Source organism: Amia ocellicauda, chromosome 1 (genome assembly GCF_036373705.1).
Source record: "Amia ocellicauda isolate fAmiCal2 chromosome 1, fAmiCal2.hap1, whole genome shotgun sequence".
Taxonomy (NCBI): domain Eukaryota; kingdom Metazoa; phylum Chordata; class Actinopteri; order Amiiformes; family Amiidae; genus Amia; species Amia ocellicauda.
The window spans coordinates 1474494-1492206 of NC_089850.1; the positions used below are offsets into that span (position 1 = coordinate 1474494).

At 41.3% G+C, this 17713-nt stretch overlaps 1 protein-coding gene across 2 annotated transcripts in view; it reads left to right on the plus strand.

The window, feature by feature from the left end:
* Nucleotides 1–4344: 4344 nt before the first annotated feature.
* Nucleotides 4345–17713, plus strand: part of ufl1 (UFM1-specific ligase 1) — an 83090-nt gene continuing 69721 nt past the window's right edge. For both annotated transcript variants that reach the window (XM_066698983.1, XM_066699065.1), the window contains exons 1-2: nucleotides 4345–4550; nucleotides 5904–6049. In XM_066698983.1, coding sequence (XP_066555080.1) covers nucleotides 4474–4550; nucleotides 5904–6049 — 223 coding nt within the window. In that variant the 5' untranslated portion in view covers nucleotides 4345–4473. The remainder of the gene's footprint in view (nucleotides 4551–5903; nucleotides 6050–17713) is intronic.

A 17713-nucleotide genomic window follows, 5' to 3' on the forward strand; every position in this document is an offset into this window, starting at 1 on the left:
TAAATGAGGGAGGATGTCATGCTATGGTGTCGTACATGTACTAGCTGTGCCGCTAAATCCAGGCCTTCAAGGAAGCCCCAAGCACCTATGGGCACTGTTCACGTGGGAGCACCTATGGAGAGGATTGCCATTGATCTCATGGGTCCTTTAAATGAGACCGAATGCTATAATTGCTACAGTTTGGTGGTTCAGGATTACTTCACAAAGTGGGTGGCAGCCTATCCTTTGCCCGATGACCAGGCCATGATAGTGGCTGAAGTTCTGGCAGCTGAATGGGTGTGTCGCTATGCAGCACCACTGACACTTCACAGTGATCGAGGCTCCAACTTCAAGTCTGAAGTCTTCCAAAGAATGTGTGAAATATTAGGAATTGATAAGACTCGCACAACCCCTTTCAGACCACAATCTGACAAGCAAGTTGAACGATTCAATGCCACATTGCAGAAGATCCAGCCACCACTGCAGAATGTTGTCATTGGGACTCAGACCTCATGACTCCATTCACCGTGATGGCCTTATAGAGCAACAACACACAGCTCAACGTGGTTCACTCTGAACATGATGCTCTTTGGCAGAGAATTAACATAGCCCATCGACCTGGTGGCTGGCTTTACACCCAACCATGAGCACACAAAAACCCCTCCACAGTATGTTGCACAGCTACGAGACAGGTTGGAACTTGCTCACCAGATCGCAAGGGAAGCCCTGGTTCAGTCTGTGGAACATGCCAAACGGCAGTATGACAAGAATGTCATGAGGACACACTATAACGTATGGCACCTAGTTAAAGGAACAAAGTGGGTGCGTGATGAAGTCAGGAAGTTCCTGCCGTCCAATGAAGGCCCTTATTTCATACTGGGTCAGCCGGACGACTTGGTCTACAGGATTCAAATGAGTAAGAGAACTGAGGTGAAAGTTGTTCACCATGACAAACTTAAGCCATATAACTTTTGTATGACTCTGGACAACAACTGGGTGTTCACACACGTCAAAGAGTGTCAACCGGCAGAGGTCCAGGCCTCCACGACTCCAATCTGGATCTGCCTAATCTGTTCATGGATGATATAAACAGTGTCAGTGAGAAGGATGCAGAGCCTGCGTTTGATACCACTTCTTCTATTCCTGTGAGTGGGTCTGCGACATCAGATGGAGTTCAGTCTAGTGGGGGTAGCACAGTGTGACAAGGCCAAGCATGGACTGTTAATCGCCGTGCTATGGGTCTGACACCCACAGGGAGGTCAAAACGGGACAAAAGACAACCCAACAGGTTTGGTGATTGGGTTGCATCTTGAACTTTGAATTGAACTATAGCATACAAACTGTTGTTAAAAAAAGGGGGAGGACAGTTGTTACTGTTACTGAGCCTTGTTTTAAAAGAAAATACCCTGAAGTATGTATGACTGTAACTTGTAACACTGCTATGTTATATGTATTGAGTCATGGGCCATTTATGTTTTAAGAACTGTTTTTTTTTTATGGGAAGATAGCCATGTATTTCTGTAAATGTAACATTTAGAACATAAGAACTTAAGAAAGTTTACAAACGAGAGGAGGCCATTTGACCCATTGGGCTCCTTTGGTGTCCATTAATAACTAAGTGATCCAAGGATACTATCCAGTCTATTTTTAAATGTTCCCAAATGTTCAGCTTCAACCACATTGCTGGGGAGTTTGTTCCAGATTGTGACAACTCTCTGTGTGAAAAAATGTCTCCTGTTTTCTGTCTTGAATGCCTTGAAGCCCAATTTCCATTTGTGTCCCCGGGTGCATGTGTCCTTGCTGATTTGGAAAAGCTCCTATGGTTTGATGTAGTCGAGGCCTTCCATGATTTTGAAGACTTGAATCAATTCTCCATGTAGTCTCCTCTGTTCCAGGGTGAAAATGTTTAGTTCCCTCAGTCTCTCCGAGTAGGACATTCCCTTCAGACCTTGAATAAGTCTGGTTGCTCTCCTCTGAACTTCCTCTAGAGCAGCGATATCTTTCTTGAAGTGTGGGGCCCAGAACTGTACACAGTATTCCAGATGAGGACTAACTAGAGCATTGTACAGTCTTAACATTACTTCCCTTGTTTTAAATTCTACACTTTTGACAATATACCCTAACATTCTGTTTACCTTCTTTATTTTTTCCCCACATTGTTTGGAAGGAGAAAGTGAGGAGTCCACGTAGACTCCTAGGTCTTACTCATGCGTTACTTCATCTAGTTCTATTCCTCCCATAGTGTAATTATAGTGGACATTTTTGTTACCTGCATGTCCACATTGAATTTCATCCACCAGGTGTCGGCCCACAACTGAATATTATCTAAGTCCCTTTCAATAGCCTGTGCTGCCGAGATTGTATCTGCTGAGCCACCTATTTTAGTATCATCTGCAAATTTGACAAGTTTGCTAACTATCCCAGAGTCCAGATCATTAATATAGATTAGAAACAGCAAAGGCCCTAGTACTGATGCCTGTGGAACTCCACTAACAACCTCACTCCAGTTAGAAGCAACTCCTCTAATCGACACCCTCTGTTTCCTATACATCAGCCAGTTCAAAATCCATCTACTTACATTACCCTGAATGCCTACAGCTTCCAATTTGAGGATCAGTCTTTGGTGTGGAACCTTATCAAAATCTGGACAAGCTCGGAGGATTTTATGGACTGAAAAAGAAAAAAAGTGTAACTGTTAAGAGACATACGGGGTAACGTTTAATGTCCATGTAACTGTTAATCCAGTTGTGTGTTGTGCCTTTGTATGAGTGCTGGAGTGGTGTTAGGTCTAATTTACCATCCAGAGTGGGGGTAGTCTTGGGAAAGTAGGTGGGGGGTATCGCTTTAAGAGAGCAGTCGCCATTTTGTAGTGAAACCTGTATCTGTTTTTTTTCATTTATTTTACATGTTACCTTGTACTTTGAATAATGCAACATTAAAGTTGACTACTTCAGGGGAACTGACTGACTCAAATAAACATGGTTATTACCCCAGACCCTGGTGAACTCGCTCTGGCCCTGGAGCTAAGAAGTGAAGGATTCCCTGAGCTGTTCTGATCACGGTCTGGAGGCAGAGACAGGAAAAACAACAGCTAAGAACAACAGCAACACATCACAGTCAGGTTGTGCTCATCCACAGTGTATCAGATGAAAGGTGTATCAAAGCTGCAAAAAATGGACATTCAGTGATCAGAAACTCTTCCTTCTTTAAAAAACTACTTTCAAAATTACCAAATCTCAAAACAAAGCGGATGAGGGCGATGAACTTTCCACTACACCACCCTGGACATAACCAATCAGAGGTCACAGACTACGTCCATACCACCTCAAAGTATTTCTAAAATGTGAAATAAAAAAAAGAAGAAGAAAATAACTCAAAGGAAGTAATAACATATTTATTTTGTTCAAAAGTGATCATCAGTATTATGTTAAGTTAAAAAATAAAAGTTTAAAAGTGATCAATAATATAAAAAAATATTACATCTTTGCACCTTGGCATCTTCTGAGGTATAGAAAGTCCAGAAGCAACTGGAGATTACTCTGAGAAGGTTGAAATCAGCACCTTTGTTTATGCTTTATTTTCTGCCATTTTCATCTAATTCTGTTCCAATTCAATAATCATATTCCTGTCTAGCATGTCATTCTACTTTATTGTGATGTATTCTCACCGCAGTTTAACATTTTCTTGTTTCAAACACGTAGTGTATATTTTAAATATTGAATTAATGTTCTTGTCTCTTGTCTTTACTGATTTAAAAAAGCTGTAGCTGGTCAATATTGATAATTTTTCACTGAACCTTTTTGGTTTATTTATAGTTCATCATCTGTATTTTATTTTTCTCATAATTCAACAGTGATAACATTATATTAATTGGTTAATTTTAAAGCTTTGGATATCTTTTAGCAATTTACAGTGCCCTCCAGGTTTATATTTTACTATTGAATAAATATGAACAAAGAACAGCATAATAAATATATTCATGTGTTCTAGAATTAAATTAATTACTCATAACAAATTAGACTTCGTTCTGTGCAATACTAATAAGATTGCAGTATAATGTGTTTAGACTTTTTTTCAGCAGGACACATTATCCAATCCGTAAAACTGTATTTTATGTTTAGGCTATTTATAACTAAGAATTAGCCACACATATATTATTAAAGTAAAACCTATCAGTTAGGTTCTCGGCAGTAATTTCAGTAAGCATCAGACATATACGTTAATATTACTGCAGTTCAGCCGTTCAGTTCAGGTCTTCCAAAACAGTGTGCTCAAGTTACGTAACTCCGAAATTCATTTCAGCCAGTGCATACTCCTTTTTCAAACGCGTTAAAGTAGGGTCTTTTTGAACTAATCTGCTTTCCATCCTACGTTGTCTGAGGTTGACGTGTGCTTTAAGCTCTTGTCCGTCTGCAGTGAAAAAGGTTGACATTTTACCAAGTACTTGAAAATTATTATTAAAAAAATACCCAAAATAACCGAAAAGCTGCTATCATGGCAGCCGACTGGGAAGAAATCAGACGCTTGGCTGCAGATTTTCAGAGAGCACAGTTTGCAGATACCGTTCAAAGGTAATATCTTATGTAAAATCCCTATTCTATTACATGAACTAGTTTGACATGAAGACCAAATAAACGCCGAATAAACAGAAGTACGGAATAGTATATTTAGAATGTTTTGTTATTTTGATGTAACTTTAGTTTTATTTCAAAAGATAAAATCCGGCATTACAACTCAAGTTGCAGCGATGACAAAGTTACATTATTGCCATTATCTGAGTAATATATTTAGTCGAATTGGACAGCATTTAAGTTTTAAAAGCAATTCAGTTTTAAAAATGTATTAGACAATTAAGTAATTACGATTTTGGTTTATTTGTGGTATTCGTAAATTGATTGGTTTCTTATCCTATATAAAATGGGATACACAAAAGAAACACACCGCACCATACAAAATAATGGTGTAATTTAATAATCTATAATAATATTTTATATTACTGCTTACACAATACATATAACAAATATAAAAGTTATTGATAGGAGTGTTATTAATGAGCTGTAGGCTACTTGATGTGACCGTCCATCATCTTACACCACATTTCTAAATAGCCCTGAAGATAATTTTGGACAGGTGTCGGCACATTTCCTCAGTAAATCAATTAGACTGTCACCATCAATCTCAAATCACATTACAAATGTACAGTTCTCAGAAATTAGTTATGTGACTGTATATTGTAAATTCTAATGATAGTGATTCAATTCTGAGAGTACTTTTCCTTGGTTGTCTTTCAGATGCATAAATAGGGCCTACATTTGAACTGTAGTGTGATACAAAAAAACTATGAAAATGAGTAAAAGTAAACTTTAAATAAAATAAATTTAAATTAATAACATTGAGCAGTGCCTTCCATTACTTTTAATTCATTCATTCATTTAATTAAGTGTCCATTAGGGATGCTCCGATCAGGCTTTTTACAGCCAATACTGATCACCGATTTCCTGTCATTAGAATTGGCCGACACCGAATTTGTCTTTACACTAAGCTCCTTTGTAACCAGTTATATATGCATAGTGTTAGTGCTACCTATTTTTAACTAAGCATCGAGGGCAGAGTCATTTTAAATGGAAATCAGCCGATACCAATCAGCGGCTGATCGATCGGAGCATCTCTAGTGTCCATGTTCTTTATTTAATGTACGAGGTAAAATTACCAAATACACAAGGCATTGTACAATATCAGGGTGCTGTTTGTGATTCTGTTGGGATGTTTTTCATTTTGTTTTTCATTGTTTATGATTCCCTTTTTGTTTTGCTTAACGTGATGCATACATTTAAATCTTCCCACTTGGGAGAGTACTGAAAGTCAGATGAGGGGTTGATTTATTCTTTAGTGGTTTGTCAACTATTGTTTCTGATTTCTTTCAGGTTATCTGAACGAAACTGCATTGAGATTGTTGCAAAGCTGATAGAAGACAAGCAGTTAGATGTGGTACACACACTCGATGGTAAAGAGTACATTACTCCTTCTCAAATCAACAGGGAGATCCGAGATGAGCTTTATGTACATGGGGGTAAGTTCTTAAATCCATTGCAATACTTCTTGATGACTGTGTTCAAGTTTCAATATTACATGCCAGCGATGGGATGTGAAAAAAAAGGTTAACATAACCTTGAACCTTGAAAACAATTAGATTACTGTAATGTATTCATCAGAACTAATCCAGGCACAAATATTTACTTGGTTACATATTGTTATTACTATTATAGCCTATAAATTATTTTACTAGGAAAACTGGGAGCCAAATCCTGGGTGTTGGGGTAACATTGTCACCAGAGCTTGACCATAAATGGATAACAACATACACGTTTTAAATTAAACTGTGAATTATACTATAATAATGTTATACACAGTGCCTTGCAAAATTTTTCATACCTCTGACCAATTCTGTCATATTACTGAATTGCAAATGGTACAATTAAATTTTCTTCTGTGTGATGTTTCATTTGAAAACACTGAATTTCAAAATCAATTATTGTAAGGTGACATTGGTTTTATGTTTGGAAATATTTGTGCAAGCAACATTTAACATTTAATATTTGGTAGAGCCACCTTTCGCTGCAATAACGGCTTTAGGCTAAGTCTTTTGGGGTAGGTATTTACCAGCTTTGCACAGTGTCGGAGTGACTTTAGCCCATTCTTCTTGGCAGATTTGCTCTGTGTGTGTATGTGTGTGTCAGAGTCAGTGTCAGAGTGGTTACAGTGGAAATAAGTACTTTTTCAAGTGACTTCGAGCTGCTGCTTTGACCATTCAGAATAGAGATATCAGAGTGCCTACAGTGACTGGTGCTTCAGAGGCCATTCAGAGCACAGCGATTGGAAAGAGCAGAGCAGTGTTTAATTGGCAGCCTTGGGAGAATTATATTTTTACATTCAGGGCATGATGGCCCAGTGTCATGCATAGCTCTTGATATGGTAGACTGGTGCACCATTAATCCAATCCCAGCCACTGAAATCTGTAGATCCTTCAAAGTGATTGTTAGCCTCTCTGTGGCTTGTCTCACGAGTCTCCTTGTTTGAGTGCTGAGTTTTTAGGCACAGCCTTTTCTTGGCAGTTCCTGGATGGTGTGATGCAGCTTCCACTTCCTGATTATTGATCCCATAATTTCCAGTGGAGGAAAAAAACATATATCCCTGCGACCCAAAACAATCATATATTCTGATCAGTGTTTATAATATCACAATAAAGCCTGGGCAATAGATGCATACTAGCTTGACTTTTAAGTAATAATTAAAATTAAACTTTGACGTTACTTGTAAAATGAACTATCAATAATACAAACAAGTCCATGGGGTACGTTTCACGTACTTAATGTGACTGGTGTGCCTGCCTGTTGTTCATGATCTCATTCCAATCTGGGTGACAGGATGAAAGCACTACTTGCATGTCATGTGCATTGTGGAGTCGGTTTCTTTCTTTTTGTTTTTAACCTTGTATGCGAACCTTATCAAAGTCGAAAATCCCAGTTCGCACATGTAGGTTGTTGTGAATGGCAGCAACAACAGTACACTAATCTTACTTAGTACTGGATATTCTTTTAAAATACTTTTCCAAAAAGATGACAAATTTAATTACTTGTCGTGTTTTCAGTGTGCTATCACAGGTGAGTTGCACCAACTTGTTTTCTTGCTCAGGCTTCAAATTTGTATTATTATTTATTTCTTAGCAGACACCATTGTCCAGGGAGACTTTCAAAATATAAGAGCAATACAAAGTGCAATAATACGGTGCAGTTCAAGGCATAAATCATTTTACAAATTTGCAATTTACACAAGTGTAAACAAATACAGTAAACAATATATAAGGTCTTACATCCTAGACTGTAAAAGCTGATAAGTTCAGACAAGATGTTAAGTCAAAGTTAAGAGCAAAGGGAAAGGGAGAGGGGAAATCAAAATAAACAATTCAAGTGTTAGTAATGCAAAGGCAAGAGTGTGACGAAACGTATCTTACAGGAGAATGAATGAGTAAATTACAAATACAGACTGAAAAGATGCGTCTTGAGTAATTGCTGGATAGAGGTCAGGGACTCCACTGTTTTGATTTCAGTGGGAAGGTCATTCCACCACTTAGGGGCCAAGGATGAAAAGGAGCGGGCTCTGGAGGAAGGGGAGTGGAGAGGAGGCAAGGTTAATCTTCTGGCCCCGGAAGACTGCAGTGCTCTGCAGGGGATGTATAGACAGGTAACTGGGTGCAGTCTGATCGTGACAGCGGTAGGTGAGGGTCAGTGTCTTGAACTGAATGCGTGCCGGTATCGGGAGCCAGTAGAGGGAGCGGACAGGGCTCGCAACTAACTTTTTTTCCTCACTGTCCCGGTACCGTCCCGAAGTGCAATTTCAACCGTCCCAAACTGAACTTGACCTGTCCCAAAATGAAAATGCTAGTTTTTTAGCATTTTGACATGCCGACATTCTGACGCAGACAGCTGACATTACATAAACTAAATTTGTTTAGAAAAAGACTATGCATCTTAATAAAAACAAACATCCATTACATTATTAATAATTTAATTTATTAATTGAACTCTAACTTAAACAACAATATTCCATGGAGATATTCTGCCCCATTAAATAACACAACAATATACTAAAAATAATGTTTATTAGTGTGTTCCCTTTCACTTTTCCCTTTCAAATGAAGGAACTCTGTATACACCGATCTGCCATAACATTATGATCACCTGCCTAATATTGTGTAGGTCCCCCTTTTGCCGCCAAAACAGCCCTGACCCATCAAGGCATGGACTCCACTAGACGTCTGAAGGTGTGCTGTGGTGTCTGGCACCAAGATGTTAGCAGCAGATCCTTTAAGTCCTGTAAGATGCGAGGTGGGGCCTCCATGGATCGGACTTGTTTGTCCAGCACATCTCACAGATGCTCGATTGGATTGAGATGTGGGGAATTTGGAGGCCAAGTCAACACCTTGAACTTGTGATTCATCAGACCAGGCTATCTTCTTCCATTGCTCCATGGTCCAGTCCTGATGCTCATGTGCCCATTGTAGGCGCTTTCGGCAGTGGACAGGGGTCAGCATGGGCACCCTGACACCTTTCTATCAGAACCAGCATGAACTTTTTCAGCAATTTGAGCTTCAGTAGCTCGTCTGTTGGATCAGACCACACGGGCCAGCCTTCGCTCCCCATGTGCATCAGTGAGCCTTGGCTGCCCATGACCCTGACGCCAGTTCACCGCTTTTCCTTCCTTGGACCACTTTTGATAGGTACTGACCACTGCAGACCAGGAACACACCACAAGAGCTGCAGTTTTGGAGATGCTCTGACCTGTCCAGCCAGTCATCTTGCCATCACAATTTGTCCCTTATCAAAGTCGCTCAGATCCTTACGCTTGCCCATTTTTCGTGCTTTTAACACATCAACTTTGAGGACAAAATGTTCACTTGCTGCCTAATATATCCCACCCACTGACAGGTGCCATGATAACGAGATTATCAGTGTTATTCACTTCACCTGTCAGTGGTCATAATGTTATGGCTGATTGGTGTACTTCATCTAGTTCGCTGGCGTCAAACACACAGACTGCAGGTATTTAGGCAAGACCCTTTAGAGATTTTTCGGGAGGAAGACGTTTGAAAGGGGTTTAGATTAACAGCATGAAGCATATTTAACATCACAGACATAAATGATCCTGTTTAAGCACCTACATCAAAGCGAAGTCATGCCTTACCAAAACGTATGAAGCTGCGTTTAGCGTTGAGATATTTTGCAACCAGCAGGTTTCAGCAACTAGGTAACATTATCAATGTAGACAAGTCTGGTTAAGCACAGATAAACAACGAAAATGTGACTTATTTACAAAGATTTGCACTTTCAAATAAACAACATACAATATACAGTTTCTACTGTTGTGTCTTTATGGTGAGATGTAGTTTGTGTGCAATTTAGGTTTTTATTTACATTATGTTTTAAAATAATGTAAAAGCTCATATTTCTCCAGCACCCCATTGCTAACTGAAGACGAAAGGTGACAGAGACAACATAGCAGCTCCATGGCTATGCAACGCTTTGAGAAGCACCAACTACATAGTTTTTTAAGAAATGTCTTAACTCACATTTTTAAATACTCTTAGATGCTACTGAGGTGTTGCCTGTTTGATCTTGTTTGTTTTGACATTGTAGTGATATTGGGTATAAGAAAAGCGCGTTATAAGTACAAATGATTATTGGCAAATTATATTAAATTATTTTTGTAGTTGAGGAGTTAAAGAAACGGTTGCGTAGCTTGTGAGATTCACACCAGTGCAAGAAACTGGAAAGGTTTTGTACTTTAATGGATCCAATGGGCAATGTCCTTGACAGACAACTTTTCATATTAATTAATAAACTTCTCAGCAATACAGCACAGTGTAGTTTTCTGAAAGGTTTACGATTGTCGTTGAGTCATTAGAGCCGTAGAAGGTCAAACAGCAGCACCAGAGACTGACGAGTTGGTTTACGCCAATAGGAAACCCCTGCCCGCGCTGCTTAATAATTGGATTAAACACTCGGATCAGCAGAGCCGGATCATGATCTGCTTCGTACAACGCTTTTTCATGATCCGGATCCAGTGAGCCCGGATCCGATCCTGTTTTCTGATCCTGCTAGTATAACTGGCTCCAGATTCCACTAGCCTGAATGATGCAATCCACATATTTGGACAGTGAGGAAGAAGTCAAAATTGTCTGTCGTATTGCCACTAAAAAAAACTAACGTTGCATATTTTTATTACAGTGTGCATTCCTTTCAGGCCAGGTAGATCATACAACCATATTCTCTTAATACTATACAGACAATTCAAATGCCACAGCAACTCCCGGAAAACGCAACCTCAGCCTGCAGACGGGCAGGGAGAGAGTGAAATATGCTTTCTATGCCTATGTCCAACATTATAATTACTTTCTTTTTTTAGAATGATTATACAATTACATAACGATGTCTAGCCAGACATCATTGTTTGAAATCTGGACGTGTTACATAGCATACTGTACCTTAGCTTGCTTTTAATAGCCCATAGCCAAAATCTGACCATAGAAAAAATGCGGATCATTTTTAAGACTTCCTGATTTACCATTGAAACCTGCATTTATTTCGTATTCAGTTTACAACACGTTTATAGGACTGTCCAGAAGCAGTAAGGCACAATCCTTTAGTTGTATCTTCAGATCTTTCCTCTTTCAAATGTTTTTACCGTTAGCTACAGTAGCCTAGGCCTATCCATCTCTCACATCACATTACAAAAAATGCTCGCATCCTGTGCGCATTTGAGAATGGTGTTCTCCTGATGTGCCGCCATCTACCCCACAAACACATTGCAGTGCTTGTAATGTGAAGTAATTGTTCATAGTTTATGAACTTTTAAGCTAAATGTGATGATCTGTTTTATCAGCCTTGTGTTTAAACATGTTAGAATGGTACCACTGGTTTATGCAATTTTTATTTTTATGGCCTATCGTCCCGCAATCGTCCCAAAGTCTGTGTTGAACCGTCCTAGACATATTTTTTATCGACTACGGGACAACATTAATTTCGAGCCCTGGGAGCGGAGCAGTGGAGTAGCGTGTGCAAATCGGATCAGAGAGAATACCAGGCGAGTCAAAGAGTTCTGGATGAGTTAGAATGTGTAGGAAGTAGTTGCAGGCAGGCTGGCCAGGAGGGAGTTGCAGGCGGGAAAGGACCATTGCCTGGATGAGCAGCTTGGTCGAGTAGTTGGAGAGGTAGGTTCGGATTCGGCATATGTTGCTTAGGAAGAATCTGCAGGTGTGCGTCAGTATGGTGATGTGTTGAGTGTAGGAGAGCACAGGATCGAGGGTGACTCCTAGGTTCTAAGCAGAAGAAGAGGGAGAGAGTGTCGTAGTTTCCATGGGGATTGGGATTGAGAGGTCAGCAGAAGGTGAGGAAGAGGAGGGAAAAGAAGAGATCAGATTTGGAGATGTTGAGCTTGAGGTGTTGTGAGTGCATCCAGGTGCATAGCAGACAAACAGGAAGAGATGTCAGAGGGGATGAGATTATCAGGTGTAAAAATGGTAAGAAAAACTATGGGATGTGATGAGGGGGCCCAGGGAGTGAGTGTAGAGAGAACAGGAGGGGGCCCAGGATGGAGCCTTGGGTTACTCCTCTGAGGAGAGGTTGGGGGGTGGATGAGGAATCTCGCCATGTGACTTGGTAGGTCTGGTCATTGAGCTAGGAGGTGAACCAGATGAGAGTAGTGGGGAGAGGGTTCAGGGCACATGTGGGTTTGTGACCTAGGAGGAGAGAGGAAAGTTCAGAGTCTGAAAGAGGTGAGAATAAGGAAAGGGAAGCTTGATCGGTGAGAGACTTGGGCGGGATGGGAGAGGAGGCGGGACTGTTGAAGAGCTTGCGAATGTCTGTGATCTTGGAGGAGAAGAAGGAGGCAATATCATCACAGGGCTCGCAAAATTTCAAAATCTCTGGTAGCCCTTCGGGCAGGCACTCTTCAGATTTTGGTAGCCCGAAATGAATTTTACTACCCCAAATAAAAAAAAGTTAAATTTTTTAAAGTAGAAAATTGGTTAGGAGTCCAAACATCAATCAAAAACTTTTTCAAAACACAAATATCAACAATCAGATTTAAAATAATCAAATTAGAATCATCAATACAAATGTGCATCTGGTTCTAACTGAACTGAAATGTCTATTAATCTATCATGAAAGTGTCTGCTTGGTGCTGAGTGATTTACCTTTTGAAAACATGAGGTAAAGGGAATGAATGTGATTTATTTGTATTTCTACTGAACCATTTATCTAGCACCAGCACACCCATTTTGGTGAAACCCTCTACTTTCCCGCTGTGGTACCATGGGGTCTCGGTGACCCCACCCCAATGTCAATGTAACTTTTTTCATGGTACCAGTGCATGGTACCATGAAAAAATTAAGTGGCAGTGTATGGGTTAAATTAAGTGGCAGTGTATGGGTCCAATCACAGTGGTTCACGGAGACTTTTGCCTTAAAGAAGTGGAGCGACCAAAATTTTCGGTGCCGCCTGGCGGAACATAAGAAAGTTAACAAATGAGAGGAGGCCATTCGACCCATCGTGCTCGTTTGGTGTCCATTAATATCTAAGTGATCCAAGGATCCTATCCAGTCTATTTTTAAATGTTCCCAAACTTTCAGCTCCTACCACATCGCTGGGGAGTTTGTTCTAGATTGTGACTACTCTCTGTGTAAAGAAGTGTCTCCTGCTTTCCGTTTTGAATGCCTTGAAGCCCAATTTCCATTTGTGTCCCCGGGTGCGTGTGTCCCTGATGATCTGGAAAAGCTCCTTTGGTTTGATGTGGTCGATGCCTTTCATGATTTTGAAGACTTGGATCAAGTCCCCACGTAGTCTCCTCTGTTCCAGGCTGAAAAGGTTCAGTTCCCTCAGTCTCTACGAGTAGGACATTCCCTTCAGACCTGGAATAAGTCTAGCATTCTGTTTGCCTTTTTTATTGCTTCCCCACATTGCTTGGATGGATAAAGTGAGGAGTCCACATAGACTCCTAGGTCTTTCTCATGCATTACTTCATCTAGATCTGTACCTCCCATAGTGTAATTATAGTGGACATTTTTGTTACCTGCATGTATTACCTTGCACTTGTCCACATTGAATTTCATTTGCCAGGTGTCGGCCCACAACTGAATATTATCTAAGTCCCTCTGAATAGCCTGTGCTGCCAAGATTGTATCTGCTGAGCCACCTATTTTAGTATCATCTGCAAATTTGACAAGTTTGCCAACTATCCCACAGTCCAGATCATTAATATAGATTAGAAACAGCGAAGGCCCTAGTACTGATCACTGTGGAACTCCACAAACAACCTCACTCCAGTTAGAAGTGACTCCTCTAATCGACACCCTCTGTTTCCTATACAATACAAATGTCTCCTGCAGCACAACGCCAGACACATGAGCATCAGCATGGTGTGTTTAAGTTACCGGTAGAATGGACATAAAAACAAGGGAGAACAAGATAATGTTTGACATGAGGTCTTAACTAGAAGTATTTTTACATACATTGGGGAAATTGATTGTTGGTCATGTACGATTGATTTAATAGTGAGTTATAATCGTGAGAGACAGTGATATTAACGCTGCACTCTCGTTTTGGTCTCCCATTGAGAACGAACGTTCCACACTCAGTCGTGACATAAACCCGAGCACGCAGCTCTGCTGTTTTATCCATTAAGCACAAATAAAAGCCTGACAATGCTAAATGTGTTCATTTTCCTATGGAATAATTCACATATTAAAGTGTGGCAATAAATTCAATATAATAATAATAATACCAGAGTTTTGTGTGTCAAGTAAATGGTGCTCTAATTATGTTATGCTGTTTATATAGCAGAATATATGGTAGTGTGTTTGTTGCACATGGATTCAGACATTCTGACACGCAAAATGATGCATTCACATGAAAGTGGGTCTTCGTTTTTTATTCATGTATTTCTCTTAAAACAAGAGCTCCATCCCCTCCCCCCGCTAGTACCGGAGAAAACGCTGTCAGCACCCCCCCCACACTATTTCAGACAGCCCGTCGGGCAGGCCGGTGATGCATTTTGGTAGCCCACCTGGAAAACACTATAGCCCCGGGACGTCAGGCTAGCGATTTTGTGAGCCCTGCATCAACAGAGAGAGAGGAAGGAGGGGGAGGGGGGCAAAGGGGGAGGTGAAGGTGGAGTACAGTTTGTGGGGATGGTTGACCGGTGAGGAGGAGAATGTAGACAGTAGAGAGCAGTAGAGTTCGAGGGCAGCTGGGAGTTTGGACCTCTTTCACTTCTGTTCAGCGGTGCACAGACTGGATCGGGTTGAGCAGAGAATGGAAGAGATCAAAGGCTGAGGAAGGGAGGAATGGACAGGACAAGATGTGAGGACAGAATCAAGGGAGGAGGTGAGGGAGGAGAACAAAGAGGAGGTAGCACAGTTAACTGACGGATGGGAAAAACAGTCAATGGAAGGTAAGAGTAAGAGCAGTAGATGCAAGGGTGGAGGGGGAGACGGAAGTATGTGGGATGGGGAAGGAGGGGGTAGAACTAGAAGGAAGAGGTGAGAGGGATAGGTGAGTTCCACTGCGTGGAATTCAAAGCTGTTAGTTGTGATAGAGTAGAGAAGGGGGGGGACATAGAAGGGGAGAGCAGGAGCCCTGTTCCTCCTCCCTGCCTTGTAAGACGCAGGGAATGGGACAGGACAAACGGAGAGGATAGGGCAGCAGGGGTGGTTGAGTTCTCAGGGGAGATCCATATCTCTGTGAGAGCGAGGGAATCCAGAGAGTGGTGGGATGCAAAAGAGGAGATGAAGTCGGCCTTGTTGGAAGCTGAGTGGCAGTTCCACAGACCTCCAGAGAGTGGAATGGAGGAGAGGGAGGAAGAGGGGAGAGGCAGGGAGATTAGGTTAGTGGAATTAGGGAGGCAATGGCATGTAGGTGCACACTGAGAGGAAGGAGAGAGCAGGACTGGAATCGGAGCGATAGTCATGGCTGCCTGGTGACGATGTGCGGCATCTCCTTGCAGTCTTCTCCTCGCTGGAGTCCCACAGCTAGAGTCCCTGCCCTTTGTAAGCATGGCCCTTCAGAAGGGGGGCACTGAGGCTGCTGGCGCTGACTGCTGGTGCGGAGGTCCTGGTGGGCTGTTAAATCTCATTCCTAAGCCTGTACACCCTTGTAAGCACTGTGCCTGGGAGATGAAATTAACTTTTTTGGCCACTAGCCACTGTGTCTGGTAGAAGGAAAAAACTTACCAGCCACTTGGTATTTTTACCAGTCAAAGGTAAACATCATCAAAAATGCACAAGGGTACGTAAATGTGTGGTGAACATGTTAAAACGTAGCATTTATTCAGGTAATTAGTCAATCACCATAACAAAAGCTAAGTGCACGCCTGTATAGACTAGACAGGTGTGTATGAGGGAAAAGGATCTGGATAGAAAAAACATGCTCCCACACATTGTTTCTACTTGCAAGGTCTTTGAGTAAAACACAGCATTCTATTGAATTATAACACTTGCTAGTAGAGACAGTGTGCATGGGCATCTTTTTCAAATTAATCAATCACATATGCAATAACATGGCAGCTAATGGGGATCTGTATCTGTATGCCGCACATCGTCACCGGTGTTATATAGTGACACATTATTGCTCTTCATACTCCTCTTCAGTGCTACTCCCTTCTGTGGGTTTCTGCACGTCATTAAAAGGATTTAATTGGAATGGATAGATATTCATAGAGTCACGGTCTGTGGTTGGGTGATTTCTCAAATGTCATGAATGATAAACTCCAAACTGTTAAACTTATCTGAACTTCGTCGCAGAGAGGCCTCTCTGGCTTCGGGCTCAGATAACAGCACACGGCACGAGGTCCGTGTGGTTTGGAACAAAGGCAGTCCGGTTTGGCTTTGTCCAAGAACTTCCACTCAGTCGATGCACCTGGAAGTTGGGGTTTCACGAAACAGTGTCTTTTCCAAACAGATTTTCCACTGGTTTGAAGGCTCCAAGGGTGTGCACAAAATCTTTGTAAGCAGGGTTTCCACTGTCCACTGCCCTGTTCGGTTCCAAGGGTCGAGTTTCTTAAGACTCAATAGCTATTTAAATGACTGACACTTTCGTATTCAGTCGACTTAGTCAATTGTCCAGCTGTAAAACTTCACTGATCAGATGGGTACAGGTGGGCATGCGCAGTTTGTAAAGTTCCTTATTTAATAAAGTCCTTTAAAATTATTCTTTGTACGGCTCAATCTCCTTCTCCCAGTTTAACTCTTCTGTTGCCGGCAAAGACTTATTTGGTTCCGTTTCGGTTCTGGCAACAGAGCTGTAGTTTGAGCTGTGGCAGCAGTTACTGGTTCGGGTGAGAGAGAGAGAGATGCCGTGTGCTACCCTTTATACACCTGTCAGATCAATAGATGATTGGTTCTTGAGATTGGATTTCGGTTTCAGCCCCCAGTGTCCTATTGGAGGGGGCTTGATTTATGACTGATGTCAATCCATGCCATCTTTTGGAAATGCCGGTTGGCCCGGGTTCATAGCTTTGTGTCGGGATTTCGGCTCGTCCACTTCAAAAAGTTTTTATTACCTACAGGCCCTCTTCCCCAGACATCTCACAGCAGGGATTCCAAGCTATTTGACATGTTTCTCTTCAGCAGAATCTCGGCTATGCAGCAGAAAATGCATGTTTCTATGGCAGATTGTTTCCCCATAAATTAATACATTGTAATTGATGCAACTGATGAATATTTATCTAACACAACGACTTTTGTTAAATAAATATCAATGTAAAAATACATTAGAAGACGTATGGAAATGGCATAATAACAGCAGACCTGTCAACTCGCACATCTTGTATCAGACTCTTTAAACTAGGGACCAGGGGGGCAGGGAGCTCTGACAATGGGAGATGTTTCTCTAAAGAAATAAAACAAAGGGAACCCGCTATTAGGAAAGTCCTGAAATGTTTGTACCTCAATGCCAGGACTATAAGGAACAAGATGTTGGACTTAGAAGCCACAGTGTTGGCATGTGACTATGATGTTGTAGGAGTGACGGAAACATGATTTACAGAAAACGATGGGGATGAATACAAGTTAGAAGGATACACACAGTTTAGGAGAGACAGGCAAAATCAAAGAGGAGGTGGGGTAGCATTATATGTGAAAAATGACATTGAGGCAGAAGAACTAAAATTGCAGGATGTGGCT